Source organism: Chenopodium album, chromosome 18 (genome assembly GCF_948465745.1).
Source record: "Chenopodium album chromosome 18, dcCheAlbu1.1, whole genome shotgun sequence".
NCBI lineage: Eukaryota > Viridiplantae > Streptophyta > Magnoliopsida > Caryophyllales > Amaranthaceae > Chenopodium > Chenopodium album.
Window position 1 is genome coordinate 48,690,773 of NC_137851.1, and position 16,074 is coordinate 48,706,846.

General features: G+C 34.9%; 2 protein-coding genes across 2 annotated transcripts; both read left to right on the forward strand.

Moving 5' to 3' along the window:
• The first annotated feature begins 621 nt into the window (after positions 1-621).
• LOC145592273 (uncharacterized) lies at positions 622-2,580 on the forward strand. The gene is made up of 4 exons (XM_081648723.1): positions 622-764; positions 970-1,031; positions 1,131-2,012; positions 2,111-2,580. The coding sequence occupies exons 1-4, from the start codon at positions 622-624 to the stop codon at positions 2,578-2,580; spliced, it is 1,557 nt and encodes a 518-aa protein (XP_081504849.1).
• Positions 2,581-2,610: 30 nt separating this feature from the next.
• Positions 2,611-5,447, forward strand: LOC145592274 (uncharacterized). Its single transcript, XM_081648724.1, has 3 exons — positions 2,611-3,160; positions 3,269-3,499; positions 3,586-5,447. Exons 1-3 carry the CDS (start codon positions 2,611-2,613, stop codon positions 5,445-5,447), a joined length of 2,643 nt encoding a protein of 880 aa, XP_081504850.1.
• The last annotated feature ends 10,627 nt before the right edge of the window (positions 5,448-16,074 follow it).

The window sequence follows — 16,074 nt, forward strand, 5'->3', positions numbered from 1 at the left end:
TGGTTGTGTTTATGGTGTACTAGCTGTATTAGTCAGCTTTTGTTTATTAGTTATTAAGGTATCATGGACAGGTAGTCCTTTTTGCTGTAATGAAATTGTTGTTATGAATCTATTGCCTAATATGGCCTCTTTTGATGAATGGAACTATTAATGGTTTGCTGTTTAGTGTTTCGTACAGCTTTTAATGTTTTGGTTATCCTTTCTTTCATTAAAGAGTATGCTTTGTTTATTGGTTTCCTCTTTTTTTTTTTTTTTTTTGGGGGGGGGGGGGGGGGGGGGAATTTGGTTTTACAGCTTTGGCAGATTGCATCGACATCTGCTATTTGGAAAGTTTACTACAGCCCAACTTTTACAGATTCATTTAAGAGTGTGAGAATGGGTATTGTCTTAGTCTAAAGCATTTACATTTACATAAGTTCTATGCAACTGGTACTTGCAGATTTTGCGATGTAGAATGATTGTTACCTGTTGTATAATAGATTGTCATTATGGCATACCTCGCTTATCTCGGAAATCTTGTAGCTGAATAAATAAAGTCACACAGAGGCCGTCACAATTAGCATGTGCTAGGTATATATATTTATCAGAGTTGCATTGCTTAGGATAAGCATCACTGTCTTTATGGGAAGGGAAAAACAAATTAACTATGTCTTTGCACGCAGCCCGTCTTTACTGGACAATCAGTGTGTTGTGCAGTCTAGACAAAGTCGAACATCAAAGCGGCAGAAATGTATGCAGCAACTGCCTGCATCACAGCCAGCTAGGTACACGCTATTGCTTGCTTGAGTGCATTTATGTTGCCCTTTGCTATAATGCACGTGGCTGGTTGGTTTGATAGTGGTGATCCCTTATGTGCACGTTGTGCTACACATAGAGTATCTTCTTGCTTAAGAATAGTTACAATGTTTGCCATTATTGTTCAGCTGGTTTGTATTGACGGCAAAATAACTTAACCTATGCTTTTTGCAGTGCAGTACGCAGAACAGCACCTGTTGTTTCCAAGAATGCTTCAAAGCACTGTCCTACAGAAGGTAAGAGGATAGAACAGAAATAGATATTATATGCTTGACTATCATTGTAGTTAGTAATGACCTTATATGTTTGTTTGGTTATATTTGTGTTCGATTTAGATGTTCTTGCTGCTGCTATAGGCCGACTATTACCGACAGAGCCTTTCACACTGTCAGAACCTTCCTACTGTGATAAATGTGGAGCGAAAAAGTTTATGTTTGAATCCTTGCATTTTTGTTGTGGAAATGGGGACATAGAAATAGCTACACCTGAGTATCCTTCTGAGCTTGTTTACCTGTTCACTTCAAAGGACGAAATAGCTGTGCATTTCAGGAAATATGCTAGATTGTACAATAATTTGTTTGCATATAGTTCTCTTGGGGGTCATTATTATGCAAGTACTTACAAAGGGATTTATGTGTTCAAATTGCATGGCCAGATATATCATTTTGTGCCTCACTTATTGGCTAATGATAGTAGTCCAAGATATCTACAGTTGTACTTCTATGATGGGCAGCGTGAAGCGCAAAATAGGATAGATTGTTTTCCTGTAATAAGAGAGGATGTGGTTAGTATCCTTATGTATGTATCCCAACAAAATCCTTATGCTATGTTCTTCCGCTCTTTAAGGGACAGAGTCATTCATGCGGACACAACAATTGTTCTTAATAAAAACCCAGTACTTGATCAGCGTGTTTATAATGCTCTTTCTGTTGATGATGTCGCTATAATTTGGCCGGAGAATGCTTCATCTAGCCAAACCTTGGGTCCTCATATATTAGTAACTGGACAATCTAATGAGTCTCATAGAATCTACCATAATTATGGTTGCTATGATCCTCTTCAGTATCCTTTGTTGTTTCCTCGAGGAGAATGTGGCTGGACTCAGGGTCTTAAAAAGAATTCTCATCCGAATAGGAGAGCGGCAGACTCGATCCCCGATCCTATAATGTCTTGTGCCGTTCATACCGCTGCAGAGTTAATAGCTGAGGAAGAAACACGTAACTATCTTTGCTTGTATATGTTCGCTTATGCTTTTAGATTCTAGGCTTCGATATTGCTTTCATTAATTACCTATAGTGTGGTCTGTTTTATACAGGTGCAAAGAGGCACAACACTAGGGCAGACAAGTATATTTCTGCCAGAGAATACTATGCGTATAAGTTACAGATTAGGCCAAATAACATGCTTTTACGGGCAGGTCGATGTTTCCAGCAATATATAGTCGATATGTATGTCAAGATTGAAAATACAAGGCTTGATTACTTTCGTAACAACCAGGAATCGATAAGAGCTGATCTATATAAGGGTATTTTGGATTCGCTGGATTCTGGTGAAACTCTTGGTTATAATGTTGGCCGTAGAGTTATCTTACCTCCGACTTATATTGGTGGGCCTCGGGATATGAAGAAACGGTACCTAAATGCTATGGCTTTAGTGCACCGCTTTGGTAAACCAGATCTTTTTGTTACTATTCCCTGTAACGCTAATTGGCCTGAAATAAAAGCTGAACTTGCTAATGGTGAGACAACACAAGACAGACCGGATTTGGTTGCTAGAATATTCTGAGCAAAAGTACTTGCACTGAAGAAAGAAATCATGGAGAAAAAAGTATTTGGAGAAGTTGCTGCAATGGTATATGTAATCGAGTTTCAAAAGAGAGGTTTGCTGCACGCTCACTTCTTAATTATTCTCAAGCTTAGATACAAGTTGAAGTCTCCAGATGACTATGATCGGTTTGTTTGTGCTGAAATACCTGCTTTAACTAATCTTACCTTGAGAAGAATTGTGCTTTCACATATGATGCATGGTCCTTGCGCTATATTGAATCCAGAGTGTCCATGTATGCGCAAGGATGGCGTCAAGCTCAGTTGTAAGAATAAGTACCCTAAACAGTTTTGCAATGAAACAACTAATAATAAAGATGGTTATCCTATCTACCGTAGAAGAGAAACTGGAGAAAAGGTAACCATAAGAAGTGCACAGCTAGACAACCAATGGGTTATTCCTTACAATCCCTATCTTTCTTTGTTGTTTGATTGCCATTTAAATGTTGAAGTATGTTCGACGATCAAGGCGGTTAAGTATTTATACAAGTATATATATAAAGGGCATGATAGAATTTCATACAATGTTGTGCCTTCTACTGGTGAGTCTGTATATGAAATTGACCAATACCAATAAGGGAGATGGGTATCTCCTTGTGAAGCCGCATGGAGAATATTCAGTTTTGATTTGTTTGAAATGTATCCTGCAGTTCTACCCTTGCAAGTTCATTTACCTAATATGCAAACTGTTCACATCCATCCTCATGAAAGGCTACGTTCTGTTGTTTCAGACTCTAAACGTTCAAGAACTCAGCTAACTGAATTCTTTGCAATGAATGCTGCTTCTGAACATGGACTAGGATATTTGTATGGTGAATTTTGTGAGCATTACACATGGCATCAAGGCGACAAAAAATGGAAACAAAGGGTCCAAAATGGAGGTTAGCATTCGTCTTCCCTGCAGAAGGAGAACGATTATTTCTTAGATTACTCTTGTTAAATGTGAAAAGTCCTAAGTCTTTTGAAGCTTTACGTACTGTCAATGGGTGTCTTTACCCGACTTTTCAAGAAGCTGCTTTAAAGCTTGGCCTTGTAGAAGATGATGACGTAGCTAATTCAACATTGTCAGAGGCTTGTGAGACTCATATGCCTGCTGCCTTACGCCGTCTCTTTGCAACGGTGTTGTTGTTTTGTCAACCAAGTGATCCTGCGGCTTTATGGAATACGTATTATTCTTCTCTTGCGGAAGACTTCTCTCACAGGTTTCCAAATCAGTCATTGAAAATACAACAACTTACAGTCAGAGCAATAGAACAACACCTTGAGGCTATGGGAAAATCTCTTGCATCTTTTGGTTTGGAGGAATTAAATTCTCAATTTAGCGATGAGTTCAGACGCACAAAAGACATTCTAGATGCTCTTGATGCGCCAATACCAGAAGATTTCTTAAGCTGTCGTTCAAAGTTGAATGTTGCACAAAATGCTGCTTTTGAAAGCATAATGGAACATGTTCTGCAGCAAAAGAGTGGAGCTTTCTTTATTGATGGTCCTGGTGGTACAGGGAAAACTTTTCTGTATAATGCGCTATATGCACAGATACGGCAAATGAACAAGATTGTTTTGCTTACAGCTACATCAGGAATTGCCGCAGCAAATATTCCTTCGGGCAGAACTGCTCACTCACGATTCAAGATCCCAATTAATGACGAAGGTTCTTTAGCATGCGATGTTCCAAAACAAGGCAGTTTAGCAGCGTTGTTGAAGGAGACTACCTTGATAATATGGGATGAGGCTTCAATGGCTAAAAAGCAAAATCTAGAGTCTTCAGACCTTTTATTGCAGGATATCTGTGGGAATAAGCTTTTGTTTGGAGGAAAAGTTGTTGTTTTTGGAGGAGATTTTAGACAGGTTTTGCCAGTAGTTCCTCGGAAAACTATGAAGGAAGCAGTTGAAACAAGCATTGTGACTTCGTATCTGTGGCCCAAGTTCATCAAATTTAGATTGACGGAAAACATTAGAGCAAGGGAAGATCCATTGTATTCTGCTTTTCTACTTGCTTTAGGTAATGGTGAACTACAACAATCAGAAAATGCCTTTATCGAGCTGCCAGAACAAATTGTACAGTGCGATAACAATTCCACAGAAATAGTAGGAGCTGTTACAGAAGCAACATTTCCCGAAGTTGTCCATGGGCAGTTTGATTGTGAGGTTTTTGCTCGCAAGGCAATTTTAACGCCCATGAATGACGATGTGGATTCAATTAACACCTTCATGATTGAGCAATTCCCTGGACATGCTGTAACGTACAAGAGTTTTGATGCAATTCTAAATGATACATGTAGTATATATCTTATTGAATTCATTAACAAGCTATGCCCTAGTGGAATGAGTCCTCACGAGCTTGTTTTAAAGGAAAACTACCCTGTTATACTGTTAAGAAATTTGCTCCCATCTTCAGGGTTATGCAATGGTACCAGGCTAATCTGCAAGAAGTTTTTCACAAATGTAATTCAGTGTGTTATAACTGTTGGCCACTACAAAGGGGAAGAGGTGTTTATACACAGGATCAACTTAAGGCCTTCTAGCTTTGTTAATTACCCGTTTATGTTCGAAAGGAAACAGTTCCCTATTAAACTGAGCTTCGCTATGATAATTAACAAGTCTCAAGGGCAAACTCTAAACCAAGTATCCATTTATCTCCCACGGCCGTGCTTTTCCCATGGGCAGCTTTATGTCGCATTATCGCGGGCCAAGAAATCAAAAGATGTTCGTGTTTTCACGAAAAATGCTGGAAACCAGTGTTCTGCAAATGCTGTTAAGAATGTCGTTTCTTATACACTTTTACGTCTAGCAGGTATTATTGAAGATGATGCAGGGCAGTGTGCCTAATCTGTTGTCTTATTCAAGGCAAATGCAAATGGATAAAAGCTCCTGTGACACTTCTATGAGCAGACCTTTATAGGTACGCTATAGTTTTACTGTTTTGCTTTACAAAAGTATAGTCCAAATTGGATTGATTACATTCTTTTTGACAATTAGCTTTCCGAATTTGCACATCAAAGACTTATCAATAGCTTTAGCTTTCTGAGTTATGCATTCTAAGTGCTTTAGATTATATTAATCTTTGAATGTTGATTTTAAGACTAACTGATATTCACCATGTGTGCAGTACCATGAGTTTCAAATTGATAGTACCTATAAGTACAAAGCAACCTCTGAATTCATGAGAAATGCCATTTCGTGAAATAATCAAGGATAGTAAGTGAATTCTTGACTCATTATTTAAGTTTAATATATGTACATTTAATTAATTCCTTTTTATTACGATACTTTTTTGCAGGTACTCAGTCTTGATATGTAGAGAACAATATGATAGTCCCTCAGGTTCATGTAACCCAAAAAGATTTAATATAATATGCAACAGAAACTATAGTATATTTTAGCACCTATCGATTTTGGGCTTTGGTTATTATTAGAATAAAATATGAATGGCTTTGTAGAGTCCAACCCAAACTAAAAACAACAATGCTAAAACTCTTGCATGAAAATATACATCCACTAAGTTTTAGATTGGAGTACAACTCACTTCATAGAAAAGATACCCAAAGTACAAGTCAATGCTACTATTCATGGTAAACTTATTAATTAAATATATGAATTGTACTTTGCTTCTATTTAAGCCACAAAAAACTTCTGATATTTTACATTAACCAAGAATTGAGTTTTACCTTAACCATAAAAACTTACTTACTGTTTGCTTATTACATAAGGAAAGAATTGCTTAGTTAGAATTTATTGCTTTCTAGCTGTACACAAATAGGGAAATGAACAGTAATTACCTTTTAAAACAGTGAAGATCTGAAAACAACAAGGTAAACTTCCTCACAAACGTTGGCTATAAATACCAAATCAGCTTCTGCCTTTTAGACCACCAAACCTTTTTCTGCGTTTTCATTCCTTAGCATGGTATATTTTCCTTCTTTTTTTCCTGAAATTCTTTTTGTTATCTTAGCAGCAACAATGGTTACTATCCATGCACTTCTTAACTGATCTTCTATGAAAAAAAACTTTTTTTTAACAAAACTTTGACTTATACAATTCTTTTTTCATTGTTATGATATAACTCAGATTTGCAATGACAGTAATCTATATATGCTGACTCAAATTTAGGGTTTTTCCTTCTTGTTCTAAACTCACATTTTCACAGTAGATTTTGTAATGTCTCATCTTATTGCATGTATTTCACTTCTTTTTTCCCTTTTAATATGTTCTTCATGCATATAGGTTAAGGATCAAGTGCTCCCCACACTAAAAAAATGTAGGGCAAAGGGAATTTCTAGAATATTCATGTAAAATACATCAATGTCTGCTTTTGCTCTGCACTTTATTTCTACAAGGGTTTATAGACAGTTTTGTAGCTATTTGTTCTGCTCTAGCACACTTTTACATGTTAGATCTACATCTATACTAAATAATATGTCTTTCTTCAATATACTTACTGTTTTGCATGATATGTATTACAGACAATGAATACACCTCCGAAGATGAAGCTGGAACCTGTTTACCTAGACGAACTCACTGCTCAGAGCAAGGACTACAAAGTGAAGGTTACTGTAACTGAAAAAGGAAGACCTCAACCTTCGCCTAAGAAGCCTGGTGTGATATTTCAGACGATAATCTTAGAGGATGAAAGGGTAATCGTATTTATTAAGCCTTTCTCTTACAAAAATATAGCATATGTTGTTAGATTATAGTAAATGAATTTTCCTGTCAGATAAACATCCTGCTATAGCTATCTTTTGTTGTTGTTAAATATAGATAATCTTTTTTAAAAAAAAATAGGCATACTAGATTATTCTCATGCTATAAAAATGTGGTAAATTAAGTTTATTATCTTTTGTAGTCGATAAATATAGATGACCTTTTAGGAAAAATAGATATAGTAGATTATTGTCATGCTATTAAAATGCAGTAACTGACCTTTATTGGTAATTAAAATCCTGGTATTCTTTACTTTGCAATTTCATTATAAATATTTAAGAGTATAGATTATCTCAAGGGTAAAAAAAAAAAAAAAAAAAAAAAGGAGAAGGTATGATATATTATTATCAAATCTATAATATAGCCTAAGCTAAACATATGCTCCCTTTCTCCATAAGAAAGAATACTGGCCACTGTGTTTATAGCATAACAAAGAAAAGTAAGCTTACCTCATTGTAACATGGATGAGTAATAATTTTTATTTTTTTGATGATCACCCAAAAATAAACCTTAGGAATAATGATGATTTACTTAGAGCCAATGGCACAAAAATATACTACTAATCATGGAAATCATTCTAATCTCACTCACATAAACTCGATTTTACATTATCATACATAATCAAGTTATCTGTTAGTTTTATAACCTTTGTCACGAATTAATAGCTAAATATATACAAAGCTGCATATTCGTACATTTTTATCCTGTCATTACTTAATACCCTTAATCTATAACCAGAAAAACAAGATGCGATGTGCTCTTTTTGGAGACCAAATCGAAGCATATGAAGACGTTCTTAAGCTATCTGGTCAGTACGAAATATCAAAGGCTCCTATAACTGCTGTTGATGATCAGTACAAAGCCAACTTCAACTTGGAAGAGCTTCCTTACCAAATGACCGTTGGACAGCAGACTATTATCCAACGTCTGAATCCCGAAAGTGGTCCAATCGAGCCTAAGTATCAACCTCTATCAACCATTCCAAGATCGCCTGATCCAAATGCCAGATTTGGTAATGACTATTATACATCTCTAAAATGAAAGCTACAGGTTTTGTGCTAACCAGAAAGATTATGCTATTTCCCACATTATCTGAATTCGACTTTCTAATTGAAACAGATATAGTTTGTGTGGTCCTGTTTGTTGAAGAAGCTCCAAGAATGATACCTAACATTCGTGGACGCGATAGTCCAGTACGAGAAATATCTGTTACTGACACAAGGTAACAAAATACTTTCACACACCAGTTTGATATTATACTTTTTACTCAGTTAAATGCCTTGGATAACTTACAACATCAAATGTATAATCAATCAGCCAAGACCATGCTATGACAATCTCTGCTTGGAACGATCTTACTGGAAAACCTTGTAATGCTTTGAGTAACTGGGCTGAGAAATTCAATGTCATTAGATTCACTGCACTGAAAACCCGTTATACAAGAGGTCAAGTTAATGCTTTTGGTTTAGATATTGCAATTAGCATCAGTTACCAAATATCTAAGCTATTTCCTGTTTGTTTACAGGATTTAATCTGAATACTACTATGTCTACTAGGATTATTATGAATCCTAAAGGCCAAAGAGCAGACATGTTTCGCGAATGGTAATTAATATAGCTGCTTTATTATGACTGTATAGTTAATTGTTGTTTGATTAAACATCTTATTAAGGCTTACTTTCTGTTTTAGGGTTAAGCTGTATCAGCACGTGCTGCTAGACAGACATGAAAGGATTCTTAATGTACGATACCCAAGCACTGAAAAAAAAATTGTGACAATAGCTGAACTAAGAAGCAAAAAGGTTTTCTCTTTGTTCACTTACCCTAAATCTAAAAAAAATCTACACAGCAAGTAACACTTTCAGAATCTAGAGTTGTCACGGGACATCTTATATACAAATCACTGACATTCATGCAGGCATCTAATGCAACTCCAGATGAAACAGCTTGGATCAAAGTGACTATACCAAATGCTGACTTGCAAAGAGTAAATGCATACATAGGATGTCTTGGCTGCGGGAAACGAACACATCTTGCTTTGGGAACTCACTTTCCTTGCATTTCATGCAAAAAAGGAGATACTGTGGCAGCTCACAAGTATGATTCTAAAACAATACATACGTTACACTTGATATTGTAAATGTATTATAAAATTCCATTTCATTTTAATGTGTTTGCTTGCAGAGTTACCTTCAAGTTCGAAGTTGTCGATGACAGTGGAATGATGGCATTTACTACCTTTAGTGATGATACAGAAAAACTTTTCCATATGACAGCATCTGAAATCTGGAATATGAAGACTTCTGTAAGTATCGATACCAATGCTATCCTCTTTCACTCTTTACAAGTTTGTTTAAACTCTGTATATTCTTATCTGAACTGCTATAGTGTAGCTGAGTCTAAATGGTTTCACAGACATTATAATTGTTGTAATCATAAACCTTTGCTAATAATAGTGATGCAAGTCAGTTTTGTTTTTACCTTATTCTTATTCTTGAGCTGTGCTACTTTCAATAACTATTGATCCACTTTCAAGAAATTATTTATAATGTATCTGCCCAAAATTTAGTTATGTAGCAGCCTTAAATAGGTTTTGCTTAATCATGGTGTCACTGCATAGTCCTTGGTAAACGCCGGAACTCAAATCATATACAGCCTAGCTTATTTGCCTATTTCCTTTTAAATTCAGCCAACAAAAAAAACACTTACCAGAGTAGCATGTACTTTTACGTAACCCGTATAGCAGTATACATATTCATTATGTTGCGATTGCTTCTTATGTGACAACCTCACAATTGTAGGGGAATTGGGAAGCATTCAAGGATGTACAAGAAACACTGTCGACAAAGCCTTTCTTCATTCAGGTAACTCCAACTTTGGAGTTAGCCAGGAATAGTGTCCTATTATGGACTTTGAAGGCCATTGAGGTAGAGGATACACAGCCAGAAGTTCAAGTCCTAGGCTCATCATCTGCTGCTCTTAACAAGGATCAGACTCCCTTTACACCTGATAAGGCACACAGGACAGACCAGGCATTCATCAGTGAGGCTGTGGATTATAGCAAGAAAGACTTCAACATCTCACCAAGCCCAAGTAAGGCTCATGGAAAAGCAGTTGCTGCTTCTAGCCAAGATAGCAATGCTGATTACAGTCAGGAGAATACAGAAGCAAGTGATGAGGTTCTTGCTGAAATAGCCCAGCTTCATGAATTCAGGCTTGCTTCTCAAGCATTTGACACAGATTGTTTTGATGTTACAATTCAGCAACAAAACAAAGGAATTACAATTTCAGAGCCACCAGCTTCAGTGACTGAGCTTCCTACATGGAACAAGCTGACTCGCACACGAAGCAGTGTCAAGAACAAGGAAACAATGCCAGTTGATGAGATGCAGGATTCAGAAGACGAAGACCCTGTTACTAGGAAGAAGCTCCGAACAGCACTGTTCAAAGAAACTACTGAGAAAGAAAGTTCTGAAGACAAAGAGTAATCTGAAGGCATCCTCAAAAAAAATAAGAATGAAACCAGCTTTAAATATATAAATACTAAGCATTGTTCGCTAAAAGGATCTTAGTACTAATGAATCTCTAGGATAAGGTAGTTTGCTAAGGTTTAAAAAGCTTTTGGATGTTTAGAAGGAACATTTTGGGCATCGTATGTTCCCTATAAACATCAGATATGTATATATAGTACTGGAACTATGTAATAACGACTGGTCTGCAGTAACAATAGTGTCTTAGACACCCTATTAAGTAGAACTTGGATCTTCTAATGTGTACAAAGTAATGCTAGCAATTAAAAGCCTAGAATATTGTAAGCTGATTATGATGTACCTGCTTGTATCCTTAAATTAGGATGCCTATTTATAATATAAACTAAGTTATTATAATTCCTTGCTTTCAAGTGTTCCCTTACTGTTAACAGTGCATTATTTTCTGACATTACAAGCTATAGCTTATGGATTAGGTTGAAATGAACAAAGAAGTTACATTGGAATCTGATTTTCAAATATGCATGTTGCTGTTTTCATTCTCATTCATTTCCCTTTTTGTGAACTTATTCACATTCTTTATTGCTTTCTTTTGCAAACCAGAAAGTACACACATTAGTAATGCAATGCAAACTAGCAGATTATAACATGAACGTGCAAATTCATGTTCATAAAGCGAAAATAGTTTGCAGCAGTTGCAACATCAGACTTTCTAATACATGCTTATAAGAAAAGATAATTACTTATTGATAAGCTACCCTTTGAAACCAATTGACCCCCTTTTCGTATCAATCTCTTCTTTATTCCAAGACCTAACTGAACCCTCAAAAATGGAACCATGACCTGCCGATGTTCGCAGTATCCTTCCCACCTCATTCTGACCACTCTTGTCATTCTATTTCTTCCACTCCAAACAATATCTTTACTGAAATACTGGCCTCTTATAAATTCAGACAACCTTTCTAACATTATCTTGCTTGTTTTCTGAAAATAATGAACAAGTTCATTTACTGATATTATGATCTTAAATAAAACTTGGGTACAGCTGAAAGAATTTAATTACTTTATCTCTCAAACCTTGTGTAGACATCACAACTACAGCCTACACTTATACTTTAAAACTTTACACATATATAGTTAACATTAGTTATATAGGCTTAGTATGCCATAAGTGCATTCCCTGCAAAGCTAGATATTCATTACAACCATGATAGCAAATAAAACAAAGTTCAAGGAAACATTATTAGTGGCATGCCTTTCTGCTTTAATGCACTTACAATGTAAAAAAAATTTTGTCCCTTTAAGAGGTATAGATTCCCTATCGTATAGTTCATAGAAAAGCCTTTACAAGGACTAATATTCCCATTCAAGGAATATAGAGCAAGTAACAAGAATTTACATACACTAAACATAAAATTGATCTAAGACAATTTATATTTAAGTCATATTAGTCCAACCATTGCCTAAAAATAAAACCATAGTACTTTAAAGCACCTACAGATAACAAAGTTCTTCATTAACTAAACACAAAACCAAGATTACCTAATTACCTACACTATCACATAGCATAGTAACATTACATTATTGCATAGAAAGATCCTTAGGCACTTACTCCTCAATACACTTAGAATATCTTGACTCAGAACATGCTAACCTAATACATTTAATTTGGTGCAAGCATAAACTCAAATAAAAGAGGATATCCTCGTCGATACACAACTACTGCACCAACACCACTAATAATACACTGCTCCTCGTAGAACATATTAACACCGTTCCTTAACGAGCAAGCAATGGTTACATTCCCTTCTCGAGCTATATGAAGCTCAGCACACCACTGTTTGAGTCTATGTCGAACCAAAACAATAGTACATGCTTGCATTTCCTTGAAATGCATCCTGGCAAACGGAACCGGAACAATCTGCACATATTAGCATTTTAAAGAGTTTAGGCCTTATAACATATTCATACAATCCAAACACAAAAAAAAGGGAAGAAACAAAAAACAAAATAAATAGCTACACATACTAGGCTTACTTGACTAATATATGGAGCACGAAATACACACTTGAATGATGGGTCAGACCATTTTTGTTACATCAGAGATAAATGAACTTCAAGCTCTGAGGGGCTTAAAGGGAGTCTCCTTGTAAGCATGGCATCCCTTGATATCATAACATTTGGATATGTCTTTTCTTCACCATGAAAAGCAAATATTCTGGTGTCAAACACACCATTGCCTTTGAAGTACATTATTAGAGTATCTCCAACTTCGATATCATTATCTGAAATGAAGTCCTTCCACCCTTCTTTCATGCATAGGCGACGAATTCCATTACCATCAGTTGATTTCTCAGCTATGACATTCCATGTAAATCCTTCTGCGCCACGTAAAACTTTAAATGCTCCACATTGATCTCGTACAACATGATAGAACCGACCGGGAATTTCCTAAAGACAAAAGCACAACAAATTAATCAATTCAATTTTTTTTTAAAAAAGGAAAAAAAAAGGTAAAAGAATGTATAATAAAGAACATCACATACTACAGAAATTTGATTCCCTTGCTCAATACTTATTACCCATTTCATTATAGCATTTACGATTGCCTAATAAAACATAACAAAGAACTTCAGCAATGCATAGTAATTCTAATAAGACAATATCATATCTAATTTTAAATGCTAAGCTTAGTAACCATACCATTATTCAGCAATGCACACTCCTTTCTGCCACAAATATCAACCTATTATATACACAAATTTCCCAATAGAAGACAACACATGACAAGCAAAAGATTCATAGCAAATGTAATCATGTTACCCTTTGAACACAGCAAGCATACTCAGACTCTGCTAAACATAAGATTCTCAATAATTACAAAGCTGTAACATACTTGACTTATAACAACGCAAACCAAAACGACCACTATTCTAGATTCTCTACTATGACACTTGATGCAGCATAAATAAAAATATGAATGCAATTTTACATAATAGCTAAACAAGAAACAACTCCTTTTCCTACACTCCTCTGTATATATAGTATTTCCACAAACGGGTGTAATCTACGGTCTAGAATTCTAACACTAAAGCCACACAAACATCAAAGTTTAAAATAGCTAATATCCCTAACTCTGCATTACGCAACATTTAATCAAATTCTAATTATAAAAAGTCACAGAATGTCACCAGAATCATTCCAATAAATCATACAAAGGCAAGACTTGCATTTGCACCTCTAATTTCGCACATTTATAGTTTATTACACAGGTGTATCTATTCCAAAAAAGAGAGGGGGTTGCAAACATTCAGCATATAGTTCTATGTCACTCTGTATGTAATTAGCCCACATATATACTTGAAAATCAATGTTTTAGCTAATAGACATTTGCCAAGTCAATTAGCAGTCTTTGGAAACTATAGTACACAGCACGTGATTATACAATTAGTATTTTTTTTTCTCCTCTAAACGTCATGCTTCTACCATTTAAATTCTAAACAATAACAACACATATAGTATTGCATTCCCTCTATAACTACGCCGCCTACACAAAATCGCGAATATCACAAAAAAACCAATTCACGCGTCATACTTATCTTGCCGTTGAGGGAGCGCTCCAACAACTAGTATAGTGTAAATATTATTCTTTTATTCTTTTATGTAAATAAGTATATAGTTGAATTATATGTATTATTAGTTAAGCTTTGAATTTCGGATATTATAAAATCTCCTCGTGAGATCGACCCTTTCTTACCCTTTTACTAGTTGTTTATATTTTTGAAGGTTAAAGATAGGTTTTTAATTTAATATGATAAACGACAAGTATCAATAATTCTAAAAACAAGAGCAAGAACTAACCTTACTTGATTTTTTTAGAAGTTTCTAGAACAAGCATAAAAACACTATCAAAATAATGGGGATAGAAAATTTGGGCCACACCTAACAAATTCACATAGAAGCTAAGAATATAATGAACTAGCATAATTACTTGATTTTTTTTAGAATTTTCTAGAACAAGTTGTAAATACTATTTCTCTCCTCTCTCCTCCTTCATCTCCCCAAAACCCTAGCCTCTATTGTTGAATTTTGAAGGGGCTTTTATTGGTTTAAACTGGTGGAATGGCTCAATCCTTGTTTCTTTAAAGTTCTTATTTTTATTTATTTTATTTATTTTTATGTATTTATAATAATGCTTCCTCTTTTTGAGAGGAACTTTTTCCCTTGAAAGAAAGGATTTTCGATCTCATTCGAACGACAAGGGTTTTTCCACCTCTTTCGAAAGACAAGGTTTATCTTCTCTTTTCGGAGGAGAAATTGCTTAGTTTTGAATCCATGATATTATATCTAATGGATTGTCGTGAAAGTATTTCATTAGTAAAAAAGTTATCAAGTTTTCGAATACAGACAAATGAATCAGAAGAAAAACATCGTCATGGGTACAAAGGATCATTAGATTGTCTCTACAATAAGGCTGTATTTTTCAGCAATATATATGTGGGAGATGTTCCATAGTGCAATATTTACTCAACTGTCGTAGTTTTTATAAAGGAAAATTTTATTTGATTCAATATCTTATATATTTGTTAACGTCGAATCTGTATTGTAGATGTCGTGCGATTTTTAATTAATGATATATTTTTGCTATTCAAAAAAAAAAAAAAATTGTGACTATTTTAATAAATTAAAATCATGATTCTGAAGGAGTTTAGTAGTTTGTTGAAGACGTGGGGAAAAATGAGTACAACTAACAATAGATTCTATAGCACTAGTATTGTGTATGAGGTATAACCAATTGTACAATATAAGTTGTCGTTTTGAGGAGATATAATTTATGCAATGAGCTAAACAATTATGCCCTATTCATATCTATATACTATACTAAAATAGGGTACACTAGCTCCATGGCTACCACGTGTCCTTATTTTAGGTTTTTTAATATTTAATATTTAATTTTTTGTTTGTTTTTTTGGTAAAATGTATAATTGTCAAAGATCCTATTATTAAAGATACACCAAAATAATATCTTGACTTTCTTAATATTGTTTCTCAATTAATATTATTCATGGATTTTCAGCATATATTTAGTCCATATCATTTGACTTTAGATTGCTTAATTCAAGGAGAGTATATTTTGTTATTTTGTACTCCGTACATTATATTTTAGGTTTCTTTATTAGCACACGTACAACTATATTAGAGCAGGTTATTCCTTCAACCTAATTATTTTTCCTCCTTACATTATTCCTATGGCTACTAACACCATTC